This window comes from Haematobia irritans, chromosome 5, assembly GCF_050003625.1.
Source record: "Haematobia irritans isolate KBUSLIRL chromosome 5, ASM5000362v1, whole genome shotgun sequence".
Classification (NCBI taxonomy): domain Eukaryota; kingdom Metazoa; phylum Arthropoda; class Insecta; order Diptera; family Muscidae; genus Haematobia; species Haematobia irritans.
In genome coordinates, this window is record NC_134401.1 from 33531278 (window position 1) to 33551718 (window position 20441).

General features: G+C 31.5%; 1 protein-coding gene across 10 annotated transcripts in view; it reads right to left on the bottom strand.

Moving 5' to 3' along the window:
- mbl (splicing regulator muscleblind) overlaps positions 1-20441 on the bottom strand; it is a 318509-nt gene that overhangs the window by 90920 nt on the left and 207148 nt on the right. For all 10 annotated transcript variants that reach the window (XR_012723872.1, XM_075313800.1, XM_075313793.1 and 7 more), the window contains one exon: positions 11380-11550. Coding sequence is in view for 9 of the 10 variants with exons in the window: in XM_075313800.1 (XP_075169915.1) it covers positions 11380-11550 (171 nt within the window). In the remaining variant the exon portion in view is untranslated. The remainder of the gene's footprint in view (positions 1-11379; positions 11551-20441) is intronic.

Below are 20441 nucleotides of genomic sequence, written 5' to 3' on the forward strand. Positions count from 1 at the left end.
CAGTTAAGAGCTAACTCATAGTATGCTCATATATTATCAGCCTAAAGCTAACTCACTTTGAGCTAACTTTTGGTTAGCTGAAGCTTATGCAGGTTTGAGTGAGGACTGACTCGTTCCAATGACAACACGTGTTAAAACTGAATAGGATTTTACATGGGAAATGAGTTAGGATTTGAGTCACCTGTGACTCAGTTATGACTAACAATTTATTAACTTAAAGTCACCTCAATTTCCTACAGGGTTAGTGTTCATAAAAACGAATGCTGTAGAGAATGCTTAGCATAGAAGAAACATTTCTCCAACACAATTTTTTTTCCTACTTTTCATCTTGTTCTTTTAGTTAAGTAAATTAATTTAAAAACTCATATCTTTACATGGAAGAAAATTTTGTTTGGCGAACGTCAACTTGGCTTAAATAATTCTAAAAAAATTCTTCTCAAAAGTAATGAAATCGTCACTAAATTTCTTGAGTTTTTCTATCTTCAGTGTAATATTTGAATTTCCAAATATTCCAATTTAATTATAATCTTTATTTTATTTCGATATAAATCCTTTTTTATTTGAATAATCTTTTTTGTTTATGAAATATCTTAAATTTATTCAGAAAAATAAACTAACTAAATTTTGTATCCTTGCAATTCTTTATGGCATTTAATTTGTTTGAAAAGTCCAGGGCACATTTCCATTTAAATATTTGCAGTGACAATTTCCATGTTTTGCATGTTATCCAGCGGAAAACAGTGTTAAGCTGTGTCCTCTGTTGCCTTTCTGTTCAGTACTCTGAATACAGGGCAAATCGCCTCGCCCACCCCCCATTAATCCAACAAACTGCGACATTCGAAAAGTAGAGGAAAAATCCATATGAATATTCATAAGATAATATGATAAACCACATTTTTGCTCTTCACTTAAAAAAAAATACACTTTTTTGTTTGAATATAACCAGTCTATATAATAAAAGTTGAGCTACAAAAAAAAAAAACTCAAACGGATGGACACAACTTTAACAAGATGAGAATAAAAAACAAAACCTAAAAATCAAGTTATAACTTCCCTTTTGCGAGAGCAAAAAAAAAAAATCTGCAAAGGGATTTTGCTTTTGAGAAACTGGACATTTAACAGCAAGACCATCATCACCAACATCCTCTGAGTTTTACAAACAAATGCCAAAAACACTTACATACAACTGAAATAAATTCCCCCTCTCCATTCTGTTTGTGATTCCTGTTTGGCGCTTAACACACACCCACACACTCACAAAATAATGATGATGGAAATCTTTAAAGTACACTCGACTATCACTTGCACTACTACTACACCACTGCCAGAAGAGTCGCATATAACAACCAACTACACTCTTGCAAGAGAACTGCAATCGTAATGACTAAGTGAGAACGATAACGAGAAAGAGAGAGAGAGACAGAAAGACAGTGAGTGAGTGCTATTACATTTGCTTACTTTCTTTCATTCGCATTGGTGATCCACACAGACCACAGCATCAGTAGTAGTTGCCAGTAGTAGCAGTCATCAGCAATACAAAGCGAAATTTAACAAAGCGTAACGTGGCAAATAATAAAAATGTTATTTAAACACGTAATTTATGTATATCTGTGAGTGTCCCATCGCAAGGACCCAGTAGGAGATTGGTAAAGGGATGTCAGAGATGGCATGGAAAGCTATGGTGTGTGTGTATGTGTCTGTATGATTGTTGCTGGAGCTATAGGGAATGCGAAAAGTTGTTGAATTATTATTTTTAAAATTGCGCGAAAATTTTGTGGAGTACAGGGTAACAGTGGGAGAAAATTTGCAAAAAATTCGAATATTATTTTTTTGGATTGTGGCTCCATTCAAACTTATACTAACCGAGTAGGAGACTTGTAAAAGAGATAGTATGGAAAGTTATGCTGTATATGTGTGTGTCTATATGATTGTTGATGGGGCTATAGTGAATGCGAAAAGTTGTTGAATTATTATTTTTAAAATTGCGCGAAAATGAGTACTGAGAACAGTGGGAGAAAATTTGGAAACAATTCAAAATATGAACTAACTATTGATTGTGGCTCTATCTTAACTTATATTAACCGAGTAGGAGACTTGTAAAAGAGATCGCAGAGATGGCATGGAAAGCTATGGTGTGTGTATATGTGTCTGTATGATTGTTACTGGGGCTATAGTGAATGCGAAAAATTGTTGAATTATTATTTTTATAATTCCGCGAAAATTTTGCGGAGTACAGGGGAACAGTGGGAGAAAATTTGCAAAAAATTGGAATATATTTTTTTTTTTGGATTGTGGCTCGATTCAAATTTATACTAACCGAATAGGAGACTTGTAAAAGAGATGGCATGGAAAGCTATTGTGTGTATATGATTCATAAGATTCAGGCTCACTTAGACTATTCAGTCCATTGTGATACCACATGCGAAAAGTTGTTGAATTATTATTTTTAAAATTGTGTGAACATTTTAATGAGTACTGAGAACAGTGGGAGCAAATTTGGAAAGAAGTTCCAAATATGAACTAACTATAGATTGTGGCTCCATCCAAACTTATACTAACCGAGTAGGATATAAATATATACCATGGCATGGGAAGCTATGGTATATATTTATGTCTGTATGATTGTTACTGGGGCTATAGGGAATGCGAAAAGTTGTTGAATTATTATTTTTAACCCTTTCACTACCGATGTCCACTTAGAAGGACATTCGAAAAAGGCAACAAATTCTATTTTCCCACTTAGTTTCGATTTATTTCTCGATGTTATTATAAAGTAAAGGCTTTAATCTAAAAAAAGCTATAAATATGTTCCATATTGGTGAGCACTAAAATACATTTTTATAAAGTTCGTTAAAAAAAACGCCAAATAGCTCTTATTTTCGTAAGGCCATTTGGTCACAATTCAAGAAACAAGTTTTCAGAACAAGCTCATATAGCTCTTGAAGTAATTGAGGTAGGTACTCAAAATTACAATTTTTGTTCTACATGCTGTTAGTACAAGTAGAAGAAAAAGAAAAATTAAAATTTTTAACATTAGGTTTATTTCGGTAGTGAAAGGGTTAAAATTGTGCGAAAATTTTATGGAGTACTGGAAACAGTAAGAGAAAATTTGAGAAAAAAATCAAGTTTCTTGGAATGGAGCCACAATCAAAAAAAAAAAAAAAAACAAATGCGAAAAGTTGTTCAATTATTATTTTTGAAATTGTGCGAAAATTTTATGGAGTACTGGGAACAGTGGGAGAAAATTTGGGACATTTTTTTATTTTTTTTGGAATGGAGCCAATTGTGCGAAAATTTTGTGGAGTACTGGGAACAGTGGGAGAAAATTTGGGAAAAAATTCAAAATGTGAACTAACTGTTGATTGTGGCTCCTTCTTAACGTATACTAACCGAGTAGTAGACTTGTAAAGAGACGTCACGGAAAGCTATGGTGTGTATGTCTGCTTATATGATTGTTACTGGGGCTATAGTGAATGCGAAATGTTGTTGAATTATTAAAAAAAATCCAAAAAGTCGATTTTTGTTTGTTTAATAATTCAACAACATTTTTTTATACCCTCCACCATAGGATGGGGGTATATCATTCCGTTTGTAACACATCGAAATATTGCTCTAAGACCCCATAGAGTATATATATATATATATATATATATATATATATATATATATATATATATATATATATATATATATATATATATATATATATATATATATATATATATATATATATATATATATATATATATATATATATATATATATATATATATATATATATATATATATATATATATATATATATATATATATATATATATATATATATATATATATTCTGGGTCGTGGTGAAATTCTGAGTCGATCTGAGCATGTCCGTCCCTCCGTCTGTTGATATCACGCTAACTTCCGAACGAAACAAGCTATCGACTTGGAACTTGGCACAAGTAGTTGTTATTGATGTAGGTCGGATGGTATTGCAAGTGGGCCATATCGGTCCACTTTTACGTATAGCCCCTATATAAACGGACCCCCAAATTTGGCTTGCAAACCCTCTAAGAGAAGCAAATTTCATCCGATCCGGCTGAAATTTGGTACATGGTGTTAGTATATGGTCCTTAACAACCATGCAAAAATTGGTCCACATCGGTTCATAATTATATATAGCCCCCATATATACCGATCCCCAGATTTGGCTTGCGGAGCCTCTAAGAGAAGAAAATTTCATCCGGTCCATAATTATATATAGCCCCGGTCCATAATTATATATAGCCCCCACATAAACCGATCCCCAGATTTGGTGTGCGGAGCCTCTAAGACAAGAAAATTTCATCCAATCAGACTGAAATTTGGTACATGGTGTTAGTATATGGTCTCTAACAACTATGCAAAAATTGGTCCACATCGGTGCATAATTATATATAGCCCCCATATAAACCGATCACCAGATTTGACCTCCGGAGCCTCTTGGAAGACCAAAATTCATCTGATTCAGTTGATATTTGGTACGTGGTGTTAATATATGGCCTCAAACACCCATGCAAAAATTGGTCGAAATCGGTCCATAATTATATATAGCCCCCATATAAACCGTAGCCCCTTGGTAGATCAAAATTCATCCGATTCGATTGAAATTTGGTACGTGATGTTAGTATATAGTATCCAACAACCATGCAGGAATTGGTTCATTTCAGTCCATAATTATATATAGCTCCCATATAAACCGATCCCCAGATTTGACCTCCGCTGCCCTAGGTTAGGTTAGGTTATGTGGCAGCCCGATGTATCAGGCTCCCTTAGACTATTCAGTCCATTGTGATACCACATTGGTGAACTTCTCTCTTATCACCGAGTGCTGCCCGATTCCATGTTAAGTTCAATGACAAGGGACTTCCTTTTTATAGCCGAGTCCGAACGGCGTTCCACATTACTGTGAAACCACTTAGAGAAGCTTTGAAACCCTCAGAAATATCACCAGGATTACTGAGGTGGGATAATCCATCGCTGAAAAACTTTTTGGTGTTTGATCGAAGCAGGAATCAAACCCACGATCTTGCGTATGCAAGGCGGGCATGCTCACCATTGCACTACGGTGGCTCCCATTATTAAAAAACATTAAAATGTGGATTTTGATTTTTTTTGGTTTAATAATTCAACAACATTTTTTTAAATAGTAAAATAATTATACTAAATTTTATTACATGGATATCTGTAATAACAATAACCGCCATAAAGGAGCTTACAGCATTACTGGAGGCAACGGAACTGTCAAAATATTAACGTGAGCCAAATGTTAGGGCTTTTGAAATCAGCAGATTGTTTCATTATATAAATACAATTGATAAAAACTGTATGATGTCTATGTTTTTGGCAATATCCCCCATTGTCCAATACAGATTCCTAAAATTACTGTTGCTTTCATGCGACTTTTATATCGCTGTATATATATTTACAAATACGATAAATGAGTATAGTTAAGTATGTATATATGATATAATACATATACATCGCTTAAACCTCAACGCCCAACATCCGCATTATAATATTTTATTCATGCCATACTCCACCAGAGGTACAATATAGGTTAATAGTTGTGGCTTAAATAAGCTTGGTCAATGAAAAAATGAAAAAAAAAAAAAAATATAGAGAACTTATTTTCCCCACCACCCCACAATGCAACGTTTAAAAATATTCTGAATTGTTGTAGGGAACAAAAGGTCATTGCTTATAAATGAAGTGCTTGGTATTATTTTCTATTTTTTTTTTGTTATATAGTGGTTGAAAAATCAAAAAATAAAAGCATAAATTAAGGGAATCATTTTATGAATTATAAAGGAATACAAAAAACGAACAATTAGCCAATTATATTTTGAAACGTTTTAAATGCCATAAATTTGAGGATAAGTAAAGTGATGGAAATTTTTAAAACAAAAAGCTTATAAGCAGCTTAGGTAACAAATCACATTGAGTACTTATCAATGACCTACATATTTCTTAATAATAAAAAATCCTTTGATATAGTCATTAATGTCCTTAAAAAACTTCAAAATTGTTTGAAGATACAACAATTCATACAGCAAATTAAATTATTTTATCTATTAATTTTATGTCGTATATAATGTATGTTATATTGTAGTTTTTTTTTTATTTTTAAAGAGAATTTAGACCTTTTTGAAGGAAAGAAAGGGGAAGAGAAATAAAATTGATATTGAAAAATATTTATATAATTCGGCAATGATGGCCATTTTTTAGTTTGAAAAATTAATTTTCAGACTAACCCATATTTTTATGAAGCTCCGTTAGTGATACGTTAGCCCAAGAATTTTAAAACCGCTGTGAGAACATGCCTGTCCTCTTCTCTGTATATTAGGAATATAAACGTTGAACATTTTTGATTTAATTTAATGGGAAAGAATTTTCTTCCTGTTAACTGGCTGGTTAAAGCCTATGGGAGCTATATGAAAATGTCCCTAAACAACGGTATTATTGTTGTACCACTTGAGTGCCAAATGTGCTACCTTTTTCTGCATTGACACTCTTGTGCCATTTTTTCTTGTGCCATTAAATGCCATAGGTTAGGTTAAACATATAAACTGTCCAGACCAAACATATAAACTGTCTAAAAATTATTTAAAATTTAGACCAAAAAATTAAATATCAATTAAAAAATAAATACTAGTATATTGTACCCATCTGAAAGTAATCCCCGTTAAAATACTTTTTAGCCTTTATCTAAATGCATATAAGCTGAATAATACAAATTTACATAAATTAACCACTTTTGTTTAGAAACATTCATGATGACAAAATGTTTATCCTAATTAGGGAAAGCTTAAAATTAAGATGAGCAAATTAAATGTGTCAGATTTAGATATGATATCATTTTTGTATTTCAAAAAGCTTTATTAAAAATCACCAATTCGATAAAGACATGTTAAATATAAAATTGAAAATTTATTGCTTTATACGACAATCGTTCGATGAACAATCGATGTTGTTGTGAGCACAAATGTATACCAAGGTGATGAGGAGCGATATTAAAGCGATATTAAATTAAATGATCAACAAACTAAGTTAGAGTATTTAATTTAGATAAAAGCTATTAAGAATGAAGCTTAATTCAATCAAGTAAAAAATTTAATAGTACACGTTCAAAAACTTTTCTTAATCCAATTTCATGAAGATCGGATACAAAGTGACAAACCCTTTCATTCCAACAACAAATATAATAAAAAGATGGACGGTCTAATAATAATCTGAACTGTAACGTTAACATTTAGCATTTTTGACTACCATAGAATGAATACTATTAGGGCTATATGACCTATATTTGAGTTAAGTTTTCATCTCTTCTAGGGTGTTCTTAAGAAAAATTTAGCCTACTTTTTGGCTGTAATTTAATTTAACAACAAATTATGTGCAGAATAAAAAAAATATCTATATTTTAAATTTTATATAATCGATTCTTAGGAACCACTGTGGTGCAATGGTTAGCATGTGGGCCTTGCGTTCACAGGGTCGTGGGTTCAAACCCAATTTCGACCAAACATCGAAAAGTTTTTCAGCGGTGGATTATCCCACCTCAGTAATGGTTGGTGACATTTCTGAGCTTTCAAAGCTTCTCTAATTAAAGACTAAATAAAGGGTGATTTGTTAAGAGCTTGATAACTTTAAAAAAAAAAAAAAAACCCATAAAATTTGCAAAATCTCATCGGTTCTTTATTTGAAACGTTAGATTGGTCCATGACATTTACTTTTTGAAGATAATTTCATTTAAATGTTGACCGCGGCTGCGTCTTAGGTGGTCCATTCGGAAAGTCCAATTTTGGGCAACTTTTTCGAGCATTTCGGCCGGAATAGCTTGAATTTCTTCGGAAATTTTGTCTTCCAAAGCTGGAATAGTTGCTGGCTTATTTCTGTAGACTTTAGACTTGACGTAACCCCACAAAAAATAGTCTAAAGGCGTCAAATCGCATGATCTTGGTGGCCAACTTACCGGTCCATTTCTTGAGATGAATTGTTCTCCGAAGTTTTCCCTCAAAATGGCCATAGAATCGCGAGCTGTGTGGCATGTAGCGCCATCTTGTTGAAACCACATGTCAACCAAGTTCAGTTCTTCCATTTTTGGCAACAAAAAGTTTGTTAGCATCGAACGATAGCGATCGCCATTCACCGTAACGTTGCGTCCAACAGCATCTTTGAAAAAATACGGTCCAATGATTCCACCAGCGTACAAACCACACCAAACAGTGCATTTTTCGGGATGCATGGGCAGTTCTTGAACGGCTTCTGGTTGCTCTTCACTCCAAATGCGGCAATTTTGCTTATTTACGTAGCCATTCAACCAGAAATGAGCCTCATCGCTGAACAAAATTTGTCGATAAAAAAGCGGATTTTCTGCCACTGATTTTGGTAATAAAATTCAATGATTTGCAAGCGTTGCTCGTTAGTAAGTCTATTCATGATGAAATGTCAAAGCATACTGAGCATCTTTCTCTTTGACACCATGTCTGAAATCCCACGTGATCTGTCAAATACTAATGCATGAAAATCCTAACCTCAAAAGAATCACCCTTTACTTAGACCGCGTACCAAATTTCAATCGGATCGGATGAATTTTGCTCCTCCTATAGGCTCCGGAGTTCAAATCTGGGGCTCGGTTTATATGGGGGCTATATAATTAAGGACCGATGTGGACCACTTTTTCCATGGTTGTAAGAGACCATATATTAAAACCACATTCCAAATGTTAACCGGATCGGATGAGTTTTGCTCCTCCAATAGGCTCCGGAGGTCAAATCTGGTGATCGATTTATATGGGGGCTATATATAATTATGGACCGATGTGGACCAATTTTTGCATGGTCATTAGAGACCATATACTAACACCATGTACCAAATTTCAGCTGGATTAGATTAAATTTGCTTCTCCTAGAGACTCCGCAAGCCAAATCTGGGGATCGGTTTATATTGGGGCTATATATAATTATGGACCGATATGGATAAATTTTTGCATGGTTGTTAGGGACCATATTCTATATCCAAGTACCAAATTTCAATCGGATCGGATGAATTTTGCTCCTCCTATAGGTTCCGCAGTTCAAATCTGGGGCTCGGTTTATATGGGGGCTATATAATTAAGGACCGATGTGGACCACTTTTTCCATGGTTGTTAGAGACCATATATTAAAACCACATTGCAAATTTTAACCAGTTCGGATGAGTTTTGCTCCTCCAATAGGCTCCGGAGGTCAAATCTGGTGATCGATTTATATGGGGGCTATATATAATTATGGACCGATGTGGACCAATTTTTGCATGGTCATTAGAGACCATATACTAACACCATGTACCAAATTTCAGCTGGATTGGATTAAATTTGCTTCTCCTAGGGACTCCGCAAGCCAAATCTGGGGATCGGTTTATATTGGGACTATATATAATTATGGACCGATATGGACCAATTTTTGCATGGTTGCTAGAGACAATATACTAAAACCACGTGCCAAATTTTACCCAGATCGGATGAAATATGCTTATCTTAGAGGCTCCCTAAACCCTCCACCATAGGATGGGGGTATATTAACTTTGTCATTCCGTTTGTAACACATCGAAATATTGCTCTAAGACCCCATAATTTATATATATTCTGGGTCGTGGTGAAATTCTGAGTCAATCTGAGCATGTCCGTCCGTCCGTCTGCTGAAATCACGCTAATTTCCGAAGGAAACAAGCTTTCGACTTGAAATTTGGCACAAGTAGTAGTTATTGATGTAAGTCGGATGGTATTGCAAATGGGCCATATCGGTCCACTTATACGTATAGCCCCCATATAAACGTATAGCCCCCATATAAACGGAACCCCAAATTTGGCTTGCGAATCCTCTAAGAGAAGCAAATTTCATCCGATCCGGCTGAAATTGGGTACATGATGTTAGTATATGGTCTCTAACAACCACGGAAAAAATGGTCCACATCGGTTCATAATTATATATAGCCCCCATATAAACCGATCCCCAGATTTGGCTTGCGGAGCTTCAAAGAAAAGCAAATTTCATCCGATCCGGCTGAAATTTGGTACATGGTATTGGTATATGGTCTCTAACAACCATGCCAGAATTGGTCCATATCGGTCCATAATTATATATAGCCCCCATATAAACCGTTCTCCAGATTTGATCTCCAGAGCCTCTTGGAGCAGCAAAATTCATCCAATCCGGTTCAAATTTGGAACATGGAGTTAGTATATGGCCGCTAACAACCATGCAAAAATTGGTCCATATCGGTCTATAGTTAGGTTAGGTTAAATTGGCAGCCCGATTAAGTTTCAGACTCACTTAGACTATTCAGTCCATTGTTATATATAGGCGATCCCCAATCGCACAAAAATTGGTCCATATCGGTTCAAAAAATGGTTGCCACTCGAGCCAAAGATATTTTACCAAAATTTTATTTCTATAGAAAATTTTGTCAAATTTTTATTTCTAGAGAAAATTTTGTCAAAATTTTATTTCTATAGGAAATTTTGTAAAAATTTTATTTCTATAGAAAATTTTGTTAAAATTTCATTTCTATAGGAAATTTTGTTAAAATTTTATTTCTGTAGGAAATTTTGTTAAAATTTTATTTCTATTGAAAATTTTGTCAAAATTTTATTTCTACAGTAAATTTTGTCAAAATTTTATTTCTAAAGAAAATTTTGTAAAAATTTTATTTCTTTAAAAAATTTTGTCAAAATTTTATTTCTATAGAAAATTTTGTCAAACTGAATTATATACGTATGGACTTTTTTACAATTTAGAAGACGGTGTTAAGAGGTTTTAAGATACCTTCCATTGGGAAGCGTTACCGCACCGCAAGTAATTCGATTGTGGATGGCAGTTTTTAGAAGAAGTTTCTACGCAATCCATGGTGGAGGGTACATAAGCTTCGGCCTAGCCGAACTTACGGCCGTATAAACTTGTTTTTATCTATATTAATTTTTTCATAAATAAAATAAATTCTCCTAAAAGTAGGCTTTATTATTTTATTATACTCCTTATATGCTTCCATTATTTGATTAACCTTCTTTTAGGCTTTCTTATTTATAAAATGGCAAAAACCATTTACAAATCCCTTTTCAGATAAAAAAGGGAAATTGCACTTAATTTAATGATATGTCTTTAATTTAATATTACGATGGTATTAGACAGTTGCCGGGGACATAAATTCATACGAAATTGATTAAACTCTCAGGGAAAATTTTACAATGATCTGATGAAAGGCTGGGATTTTTCTATAAGCATTTTATATATATAAAGAAAGATTTAAGATTCGTATAACAATTGTAAATATATTTGGTTTTTTTTTTTGTTTTTGATTTTTTTGCTTTTAACTTACCACTGCTGGCACTTGTCCTGGTATAACAGGCTGTCCTGGTGCAATACCCATTTGTTGCATTAAAGCATTTTTCAAGGCAAGATGATTACGGCCATTTATCAATAATTGATCCTTCAAATGTTGTGGAGGATGAAAATATTTGCAAGGCGGTTTATCACGATTACAACGACCCTGTAATAGAATAAAAAAAAAACAGAAGACAGAGTATGTTAGACACGTTAAACAATTCCTGCATATATATATAGAGAGAAGATATATTACACAGACATATACGTATATACCTTAAGCCATAAAATAAGTGAGAAAATAAAGGAAATCAGTTAATATCTTATGTATGTAGGAGTTTTTGTGTATATCCCCACATACACGCACACACACCTAACCACCCATACAAAAGCAATAAAACATATATAAAATCGAAATAAAACAATAATAACGTATACATTTTGCAATAAGAAATATATGGCTAGGGATAAGTCTGTATCCAATGGTAGAGGTAGGAGATGTTGGCGAAAAGAAAAAAAAAAAAGAAATCTTGTAAGTATGGTAACACCACCATAAAATATGTTTGCCAAGACCCTAAGACTATCAATAAATTATCAGCGTAGTGTCCTTGTGCCACCATAGTCTCGACGACAAGGCATCCTTATAGCATAAATACTAAAATAGTCCCGAAGTCAGCTAATATTTCTTAAAGAATACAGCATTTTCTCTTTTTGTTTATATGCCAAAGCAACAGAAGACAAGAAATATCCTTACGAAAATCCTGCACACACACACACACACACGAATGCTTATATTTACGAAATGTATATATATAAAATCAAATAAATATTATCCTTAAATAACTTTGTAGAATAAATGAAAACAAAAGAAGAGACAACATCAGCATCAGCATCATCAACAACAATGACAAAGAGCAGCAACAAATAAACACCAAAGCAAAATGCCGATGTCTTCTATAGAGGATGGCTGCTTCTGTGGCTTCTGATCCAATTGTCCTGCTTCCACTGCAGCATTTTAGCAGCAGGAGAACAATGCGCTCGAGACATGCCATGAATATGTGATAATTCAGCCATCATCAAGAGTTGTTTCCCACTGATTTTGTAGTAAGCAAGCCCGTCGTAGTATACGCGGATTTAGTAACAAGTGAAATAAAAGCTTTAAGAAAACACCCTCCACTAAAAGAAGTATTACTGATGTTATTTGTCTCTTGTTTTTGGTTCAGTGAAGGGAAGACATTTTCGTTTTGTTAGAGTTTCACGGTGGCAGTGTAGTTTCATGGGGAATTTCCTGCCACCCAAAATGTCTTTGCTTTGCTTTTTGCAAAAAAAAAATTCACCAAGATTTGTAGGAGAGCTTGTGTGTGTGTGTGTATGTGCTGTTAAAGTTCCTGAAGATTTTAGTTGCCTTACTCGGTAAAAATATTTCCGGTTTGTTTATATCACCATTACACGGAATTCGGGTAACTGACTTGTCTGTGTATATGAGGACAAAAGAAAAGGTTATCCTTTGAGCTTTAAGCACATAAATTATCACTTAATAAATTACATTAGTAAAGCGAAATAAACATTCATATCCTCAAAACGTTAACTTGGGCTATACTAAGGCAACCCTACAACACCCTAATTCTCCCTCTTTCTCTCTCTCTCACACAGCTAATACACACTGCATCTGACATCCGCTCATCATCAACACCTAAGTCTTAGAGGATGCCTCGAAGGATTTCAAACAATTCTCAAATACAAACACACTCTCTAACGCCCTTAACATATGCAATGCCTTACTCACCCATTTTATTACACACACACACACATACGAAACTAACAAATGAAAGTTAACTGCCATTAAGAGCTGCACAATGGCCTGTTGTTGTTGTTTTTAATGTATGTTTATGTGCCCGTGAGTCCGGAATATATAAGCGAATGGAATGCATATGTGAGCAATCTTATATTTGTATATACCATACATGTACGTGTCTGTTTAAGAATATACATGTTTGCATGTATATGTCCCAATGTATAAACTAAAATAATATGAAAGAACATTTACGTATATTTTCATATGTGATAAGAATTTTTATGAGGCAAAAGATAAATGTTGTGTTTTCTTTTATTCTGCGAAAACCTTTAAGATGTTTCATTTTGCCATGGAGTTTGTCGTAAACTGTTTCATTGTTTACTCTTAAAGGTTTGATGGCAAACAGAGAATCATGTACATAAATATCTTGTTTGACTTTTTGAAATTTTTATTAAAAATCTCAAAGTGACAGATTCTAGGAGAGAACATTATTTGTCTTTCAAAAGAAAAACTTAACAAGCAAAAGATCTCAAATACAGCAGAACTCAAGAATAAACAGGAAAGGATAAAATAGAGAATCTGAATCGCCTATAGGATTATAATTTTAATTTCAGTTTTAATTTTAATTTCAGTTTTAATTTAATTTTAATTTTTTATTTGAACCCTTAAAAGCATGCTAAATTTTCATTTTCTTTCCCAAAATGGCTTACATCAATTTAAATTTTTATTTAAACCCCTAAAAGCATGCTTATGCTAATTTTTTATTTTCTTTCCAAAAATGGCTTACATAAATTTAAATTTAAAGTTAAATCTAAATTAAAATTTAATTTTAATTTTAATTTTATTTAAATTTAAAGTTAAAGTTAAATCTACATTAAAATTTAATTTTAATTTTAACTAAATTTAAAGTTAAATCTAAATTAGAATTTAATTTTAGTTTTAATTAAATTTAAAGTTAAAGTTAAATCTAAATTAAAATTTAATTTTAATTAAATTTTAAGTTAAAATTAAAATTAATATGCAACTTTAATTTTAGTTTTAGTTTTAACTTTAATTTTAACTTTCCCTTTAATTAAAATTTAATTTCAATTTTGTATTTGAACCCCTAAAAGCATGCTTATGTTAATTTTTTACTTTTTTTACCAATATTTAAATTTGAATGCTTTTAGGGGTTCAAATAAAAAATTAAAATTAAATATAATTTTTTATTTGAACCCCTAAAAGCATGCATAATTTTAATTTTTTATTTGGACGTCTAAAAGTATGCTTAGGATAATTTTTTTTCTTTCCCAAAATGGCTGACGTAAATTTAAATTTAAAGTTAAATCTAAATTAAAATAAAATGTAATTTTAATCTTCATAAAATTTTAAGTTAATCTAAATTAAAATTTAACTTTAATTTTAAGTTTTATTTTAACTGTAAGTTTAATTTAAATGTAATTTTAAATTTTAATTTTTTATTTGAACCCCTAAAAGTATGCTTATGTTAATTTTTTATTTTCTTTATCAACATTTAATTTTAATGCTTTTAGGGGTAAAAATAAAAAAATAAAATTAAACTTAATTTTTTATTTGAACCCCTAAAAGCATGCTTAGGATAATTTTTTTTCTTTCCCAAAATGGCTTACATAAATTTAAATTTAAAGTTAAATCTAAATTAAAATAAAATGTAATTTTAATCTTAATAAAATTTAAAGTTAAATCTAAATTACAATTTAACTTTAATTTTAAGTTTTATTTTAACTGTAAGTTTAATTTAAATTTAAATTTAATTTTAAATTTAATTTAATTTAAAATTTAAATTTAAATTTTTTTTATTTGAACCCGTAAAAGCATGCTTATATTATTTTTTTATTTTCTTTCCCAAAATGGCTTACATAAATCTAAAGCTATATTTAAAATTAATTTTAATTTTTTATTTGAATCCCTTAAAGCATGCTTATATTAATTTTTTATTTTCTTTCCCAGAATGGCTTACATAAATTTAAATTAAAAAAAGTTAAATCTAAATCTAAGTTAAAATTAAAACTTAGTTTTAATTAAACTTAAAGTTAAATCTAAATTAAGACTAAAATTTTATTTTAATTTTAATTATACTTTAAATTTAATTAAATTCAATTTTAATTTAAATATTTTATTTTAACCCCTAAAAGCATGCTTATGTTATTTTTTTATTTGAACCCCTAAAAGCATGCTTATGTTAATTTTATATTCTCTTTCCCAAAATGGCATACATAAATTTAAACTTAAAGTTAAATACAAATTAAAATTTAATTTTAATTTTTTATTTGAACCCCTAAAAGCATGATTTTATTTATGTTTTTTCTTTCACCAAATGAAATTTATTTTTAAATTTAAATTATATTTGTGTAAGCCATTTTGGGAAATAAAATAAAAAATTAACATAAGTATGCTTTTAGGGGTTTAAATGGGAGCCACCGTGGTGCAATGGTTAGCATGCCCACCTTGCATACACAAGGTCGTGGGTTCGATTCCTGCTTCGACCGATCACCAAAAAGTTTTTCAGCGGTGAATTATCCCACCTCAGTAATGCTGGTGACATTTTTGAGGTTTTCAAAGCTTCTCTAAGTGGTTTCACTGCAATGTGGAACGCCGTTCGGACTCGGCTATTAAAAGGAGGTCCCTTCTCATTGAGCTTAACATGGAATCGGGCAGCACTCAGTGATAAGATAGAAGTTCACCAATGTGGTATCACAATGGGCTGAATAGTCTAAGTGAGCCTGATACATCGGGCTGCCACCCAACCTAACCTAGGGGTTTAAATAAAAATTTAAATTTATATTTATTTTTATTTTTAGCTTTAGCTTTAATTTAAATTATAATTTTAATTTCAATTTTAATTTTAATTTCAATATTAATTTTAATTTTAAATGAAATTTCAATTTTAATTTTAATTTTAAATTTTAATTTTTTATTTGCATCCCTAAAAGCATACTTATGTTAATTTTTTTATTATCTTTCCCACAATGGCTTACATAAAAGAAAATCTCTCTTCCAATTTATTGTAATATTTTATGTGGAATCTTTTTTTGCAGCCAAATTCTATGTAAAGATCAGAAGTGACATTTTTCACTATTTAACACATTAGATATATGCCATAGTAAGAAGTGAGTATTTGCAAATACGAAAAACGTCAAAGATGAAAAAATTGCTTCATATAACACAAGGATGGCGATGGTGACTTTGGCGACATTGCCAACGACAACAAAGAAATACGGAAGTCATACAAATCAAAAAAAAAATCAGTCAATACATCTAATGGCCATTTGTGTATTAGCCAATCTATAACAATTCACATTTTTCCAATTTTATGCTCTGCTTTGCAGAATAACAAAGAGGGAATTCGCAAACCGAAAAAGATAGACGGACAGCTAAGTGTAACCAATTCGTTTAGAGGCATCACTCTATTCCCTTTTCATGCGAAAGCAAACTAAGTGGAAAATTCCCCTAGATTTGGCCATAGCAAAAGAATATGCAGCAAACACCATAGGGATGATCATGACCATGATGGTGATGATGATGATGTCGGTGACGACGATGGCTCATGAACGGATAACAGACAAGGCAACTTCAATTTACACATTTCGCTGAACTCTGACTGGAGTAGGTGTCGTTTTCTGATGCCACGACACTAATCATTTGCATGGCGTTCAATTGCTGGACGATATAATCTACATGACAGCAATAGCCGACTGGTCTGGTCTGGTCTTTCTGTGTATGAAACAGGACTAAGGATAACATTCAGCTAAAAACTACATAGTATAGGACAATAACACTTTACTTCTATGAGAGAGAGAGCACCATATACAAGAATCATAGAAGTTATTTGAACTACGACAATAAAGGAGCAAGGAGGACGCTTTGGGATAGATTGAGGAAACAAAACATTTAAGCCATTTTTTATTTTAAGTGATAGTAAAGATCATTTCTCCAAACTGATGACTTGAGTTCAATGGGTCTTTCTCAAAATGTGAAGATTATCCTTCTTAGAATGCTACGATTTTTTTGTTTATTGTTTGATGTAAATATTGTAGTATTTTTAAGAGTAAAGCATTAGCAGACATTCCCCTAATATTTTTCAAAATTTTAATTTTGAAAATTCAGAAGTCTTCACACATGAATTTGTATCCAAGTTACTGAAATTATCAAGTTCCTGCAAGTATTTATATTTTTGGATTTTTTTTAGGAGTTTAATTAAAAATGGTTCAATGTCTTCTGGTTAAATATGCTGCTAGGTCGAAAACCTATGTTGTTAGCACTTATATTACCTGCTTATTTTCATAATTCATTATGATTGTAAATATAAATAAATAAATAAATAAATATGCTACTGAAATGGAAAATCCCTAAAAGTATGCACTATTATTTAAATAATATTTTTTTAATTAAAAAATATGGAAATAATTTTATTTGACATTAAGGTTCAAGATCAAGAGCATGTTTTAATATAAATTTTAGAAGCTCCTGGATGTATGCCATAAAATCAGGATCTATAATCTTAACAACTGGTCATCTATGACTACTCCACATTTATTCCTAAAAGTATACACCAGTATTTAAATAATATCTGTAATTGTTATGGATTCCTTGCATTTAACCAGCTTTTTAACATTATTTTTTTAAATCCTTGAAATCGTTATGCTTTGATACCTTAAAAGGTAGAAACTTTTAAAAGTATAACAATTACGGAGGATTTACTTCCAACAACAAATCTAGATCTATATGCAATGAGATTTCAAAGATATCCTTGTAACTAAAACATCACCAGATTACCAACACTTTCACATTAAAACGTTAAATTTATTTAAGGTTTTCCCTGAATTTATTGCACTTGTTTTGTTTTGTATTCTTATTGGAAATACAAATGAAATAAAGCAAACGTATGCATACATATTTGCTTTACATGACATTTTTTATTTAAATTCTTGACATCGTAGATAATCTAAGTTCAATGTTATTTATTTCTTTTGGTACAGACTTCTGACAGAAATCGAGTTGAAAAGCGATTTTATAAATAGCTTTATGTAAAGTGTTGTAGGGGTAAAGAAGAGCAACACCAAATTAGGGGGTTTCTTTTCTAAGTGTAAAGATGACCATTTCTAGAGAATGTTCTTTCTAAGAATGTCAGGGATAAGTATGAGAATAAAAATTTTTTTATGGTGATATTATAAGGTTCACAAAATGGAAGCATGGACTAAATAAAATAAATCAAATTATTAAAATATCTGCAATTAAAAAATTAAAAGAAAAAATAATTCGGTGCGCAGAAGCGATGAATTTAACATGGGCTGGTCACAGGATTGATGTCCTTCATTTCAACAGCCGTTGTGATGAATTTGCATCACTTCTTAAGGTGAGATTCGAATTCAGTGTTTTGAATGTGAATTAAAAAATTTATAATATTTTGCCAAATAAATAATTTTTATGACTTTTTTTATGATTTTTTAATTCATTCTAATGCTTGTCTGAAATGTTTGACCTCATTCTAAATTTTCCTAGATTGAACTTTGCATTTTTTCGAAAAAATTTTAATAATTTGTACCATTTTATTAATATACCCTCCGCCATAGAATGGGGGGGGGTGTATTAACTTTGTCTTTCCGTTTGTAACACATCGAAATATTGCTCTAATACCCAATAAAGTATATATATTCTGGGTCGTAGTGAAATTCTGAGTCGATCTAAGCATGTCCGTCCGTCCGTCCGTCTGTTGAAATCACGCTAACTTCCGAACGAAACAAGCTATCGACTTGAAACTTGGCACAAGTAGTTATTATTAATATAGGTCGGATGGTATTGCAAATGGGTCATATTGGACCATATTGGACCATAATAGCCCCTATAAACCGACCTCAGATTTGGATTGCGGAGCCTCTTAGAGAAGCAAATTTTATCCGATTCGGTTGAAATTTGGTACGTGGTGTTAGTATATGGTATCTACCAACCATGCAAAAATTTTTCCATATCGTTCCATAATTATATATAGCCCCCATATAAACCGATCCCCAGATTTGACGTCCGGAGCCTCTTGTAGGACCGATCCGGTTAAAATTTGCTTCATGGTGTTAAAATATTGGCTCTAGCAAGCATGTGAAATTGGTAAATATCGGTTCATAATTATATATAGCCCCCATATAAACCGATTCCCAGATTTTATCTCCGGAGCCTCTTAGAGAAGCAAATTTCAATCCATCCGGTTGAAATTTGGTACGTGTTGTTAGTATATGGTCTCTAACAACCATGAAAAAATTGGTCCATATCGGTCCATAATTATATAGCCCCCATATAAACCGATCCACAGATTTGACGTCCGAAGCCCCTTGGAGGAGCAAAATTCATCCGATCCGGTTGAAATTTGGTACATGGTGTTAGTATATGGTGTCTAACAACCACGCAAAAATTGGTCCATATCGGTTCATAATTATATATACCCCCATATAAATCGATCCCCAAATTTGACCTCCGGAACCTCCTGGTGGAGCAAAATTCATCCGATTCGGTTGAAATTTTTTACATTACGCTAGTATATGGCCGCTAACAACCATGCCAACATTGGTCCATATCGGTCTATAGTTATATATAGCCGACCCAAATCACACAAAAATTGGTCCATATCGCCAAAAATAATCTACCAACATTTTATTTCTATAGAAAATTTTGTCAAAATTTTATTTCTATGGAAAATTTTGTCAAAGTTTTATTTCTATAGAAAATTTTGTCCAAATTTTATTACTATAGTAAATTTTGTCAAAATTTTATATCTATAAAAAATTTTGTCCAAATTTTATTTCTATAGAAAATTTTGTCCAAATTTTATTACTATAGAACATTTTGTCACGATTTTATTTCTATACAAAATTTTGTCAAGATTTTATTTCTATAAAAAATTTTGTCAAAATTTTATTTCTATAGAAAATTTTGTCAAAATTTTATTACTATAGAAAATTTTGGCAAAATTTCATTTCTATACAAACTTTTGTCAAAATTTTATTTCTATAGCAAATGTTGTCAAAATTGTATTTCTATAGAAAATTTTGTCAAAATTTTATTTCTATGGAAAATTTTGTCAAAATTGTATTTCTATAGAAAATTTTGTCAAAATTTTATTTCTATATAAAATTTTGTCAAATTTTATATCTATAGAAAATTTTATCAAAATTTTATTACTATAGAAAATTTTGTCAAGATTTTATTTCTATACAAAATTTTGTTAAAATTTTATTTCTATAGAAACTTTTGTC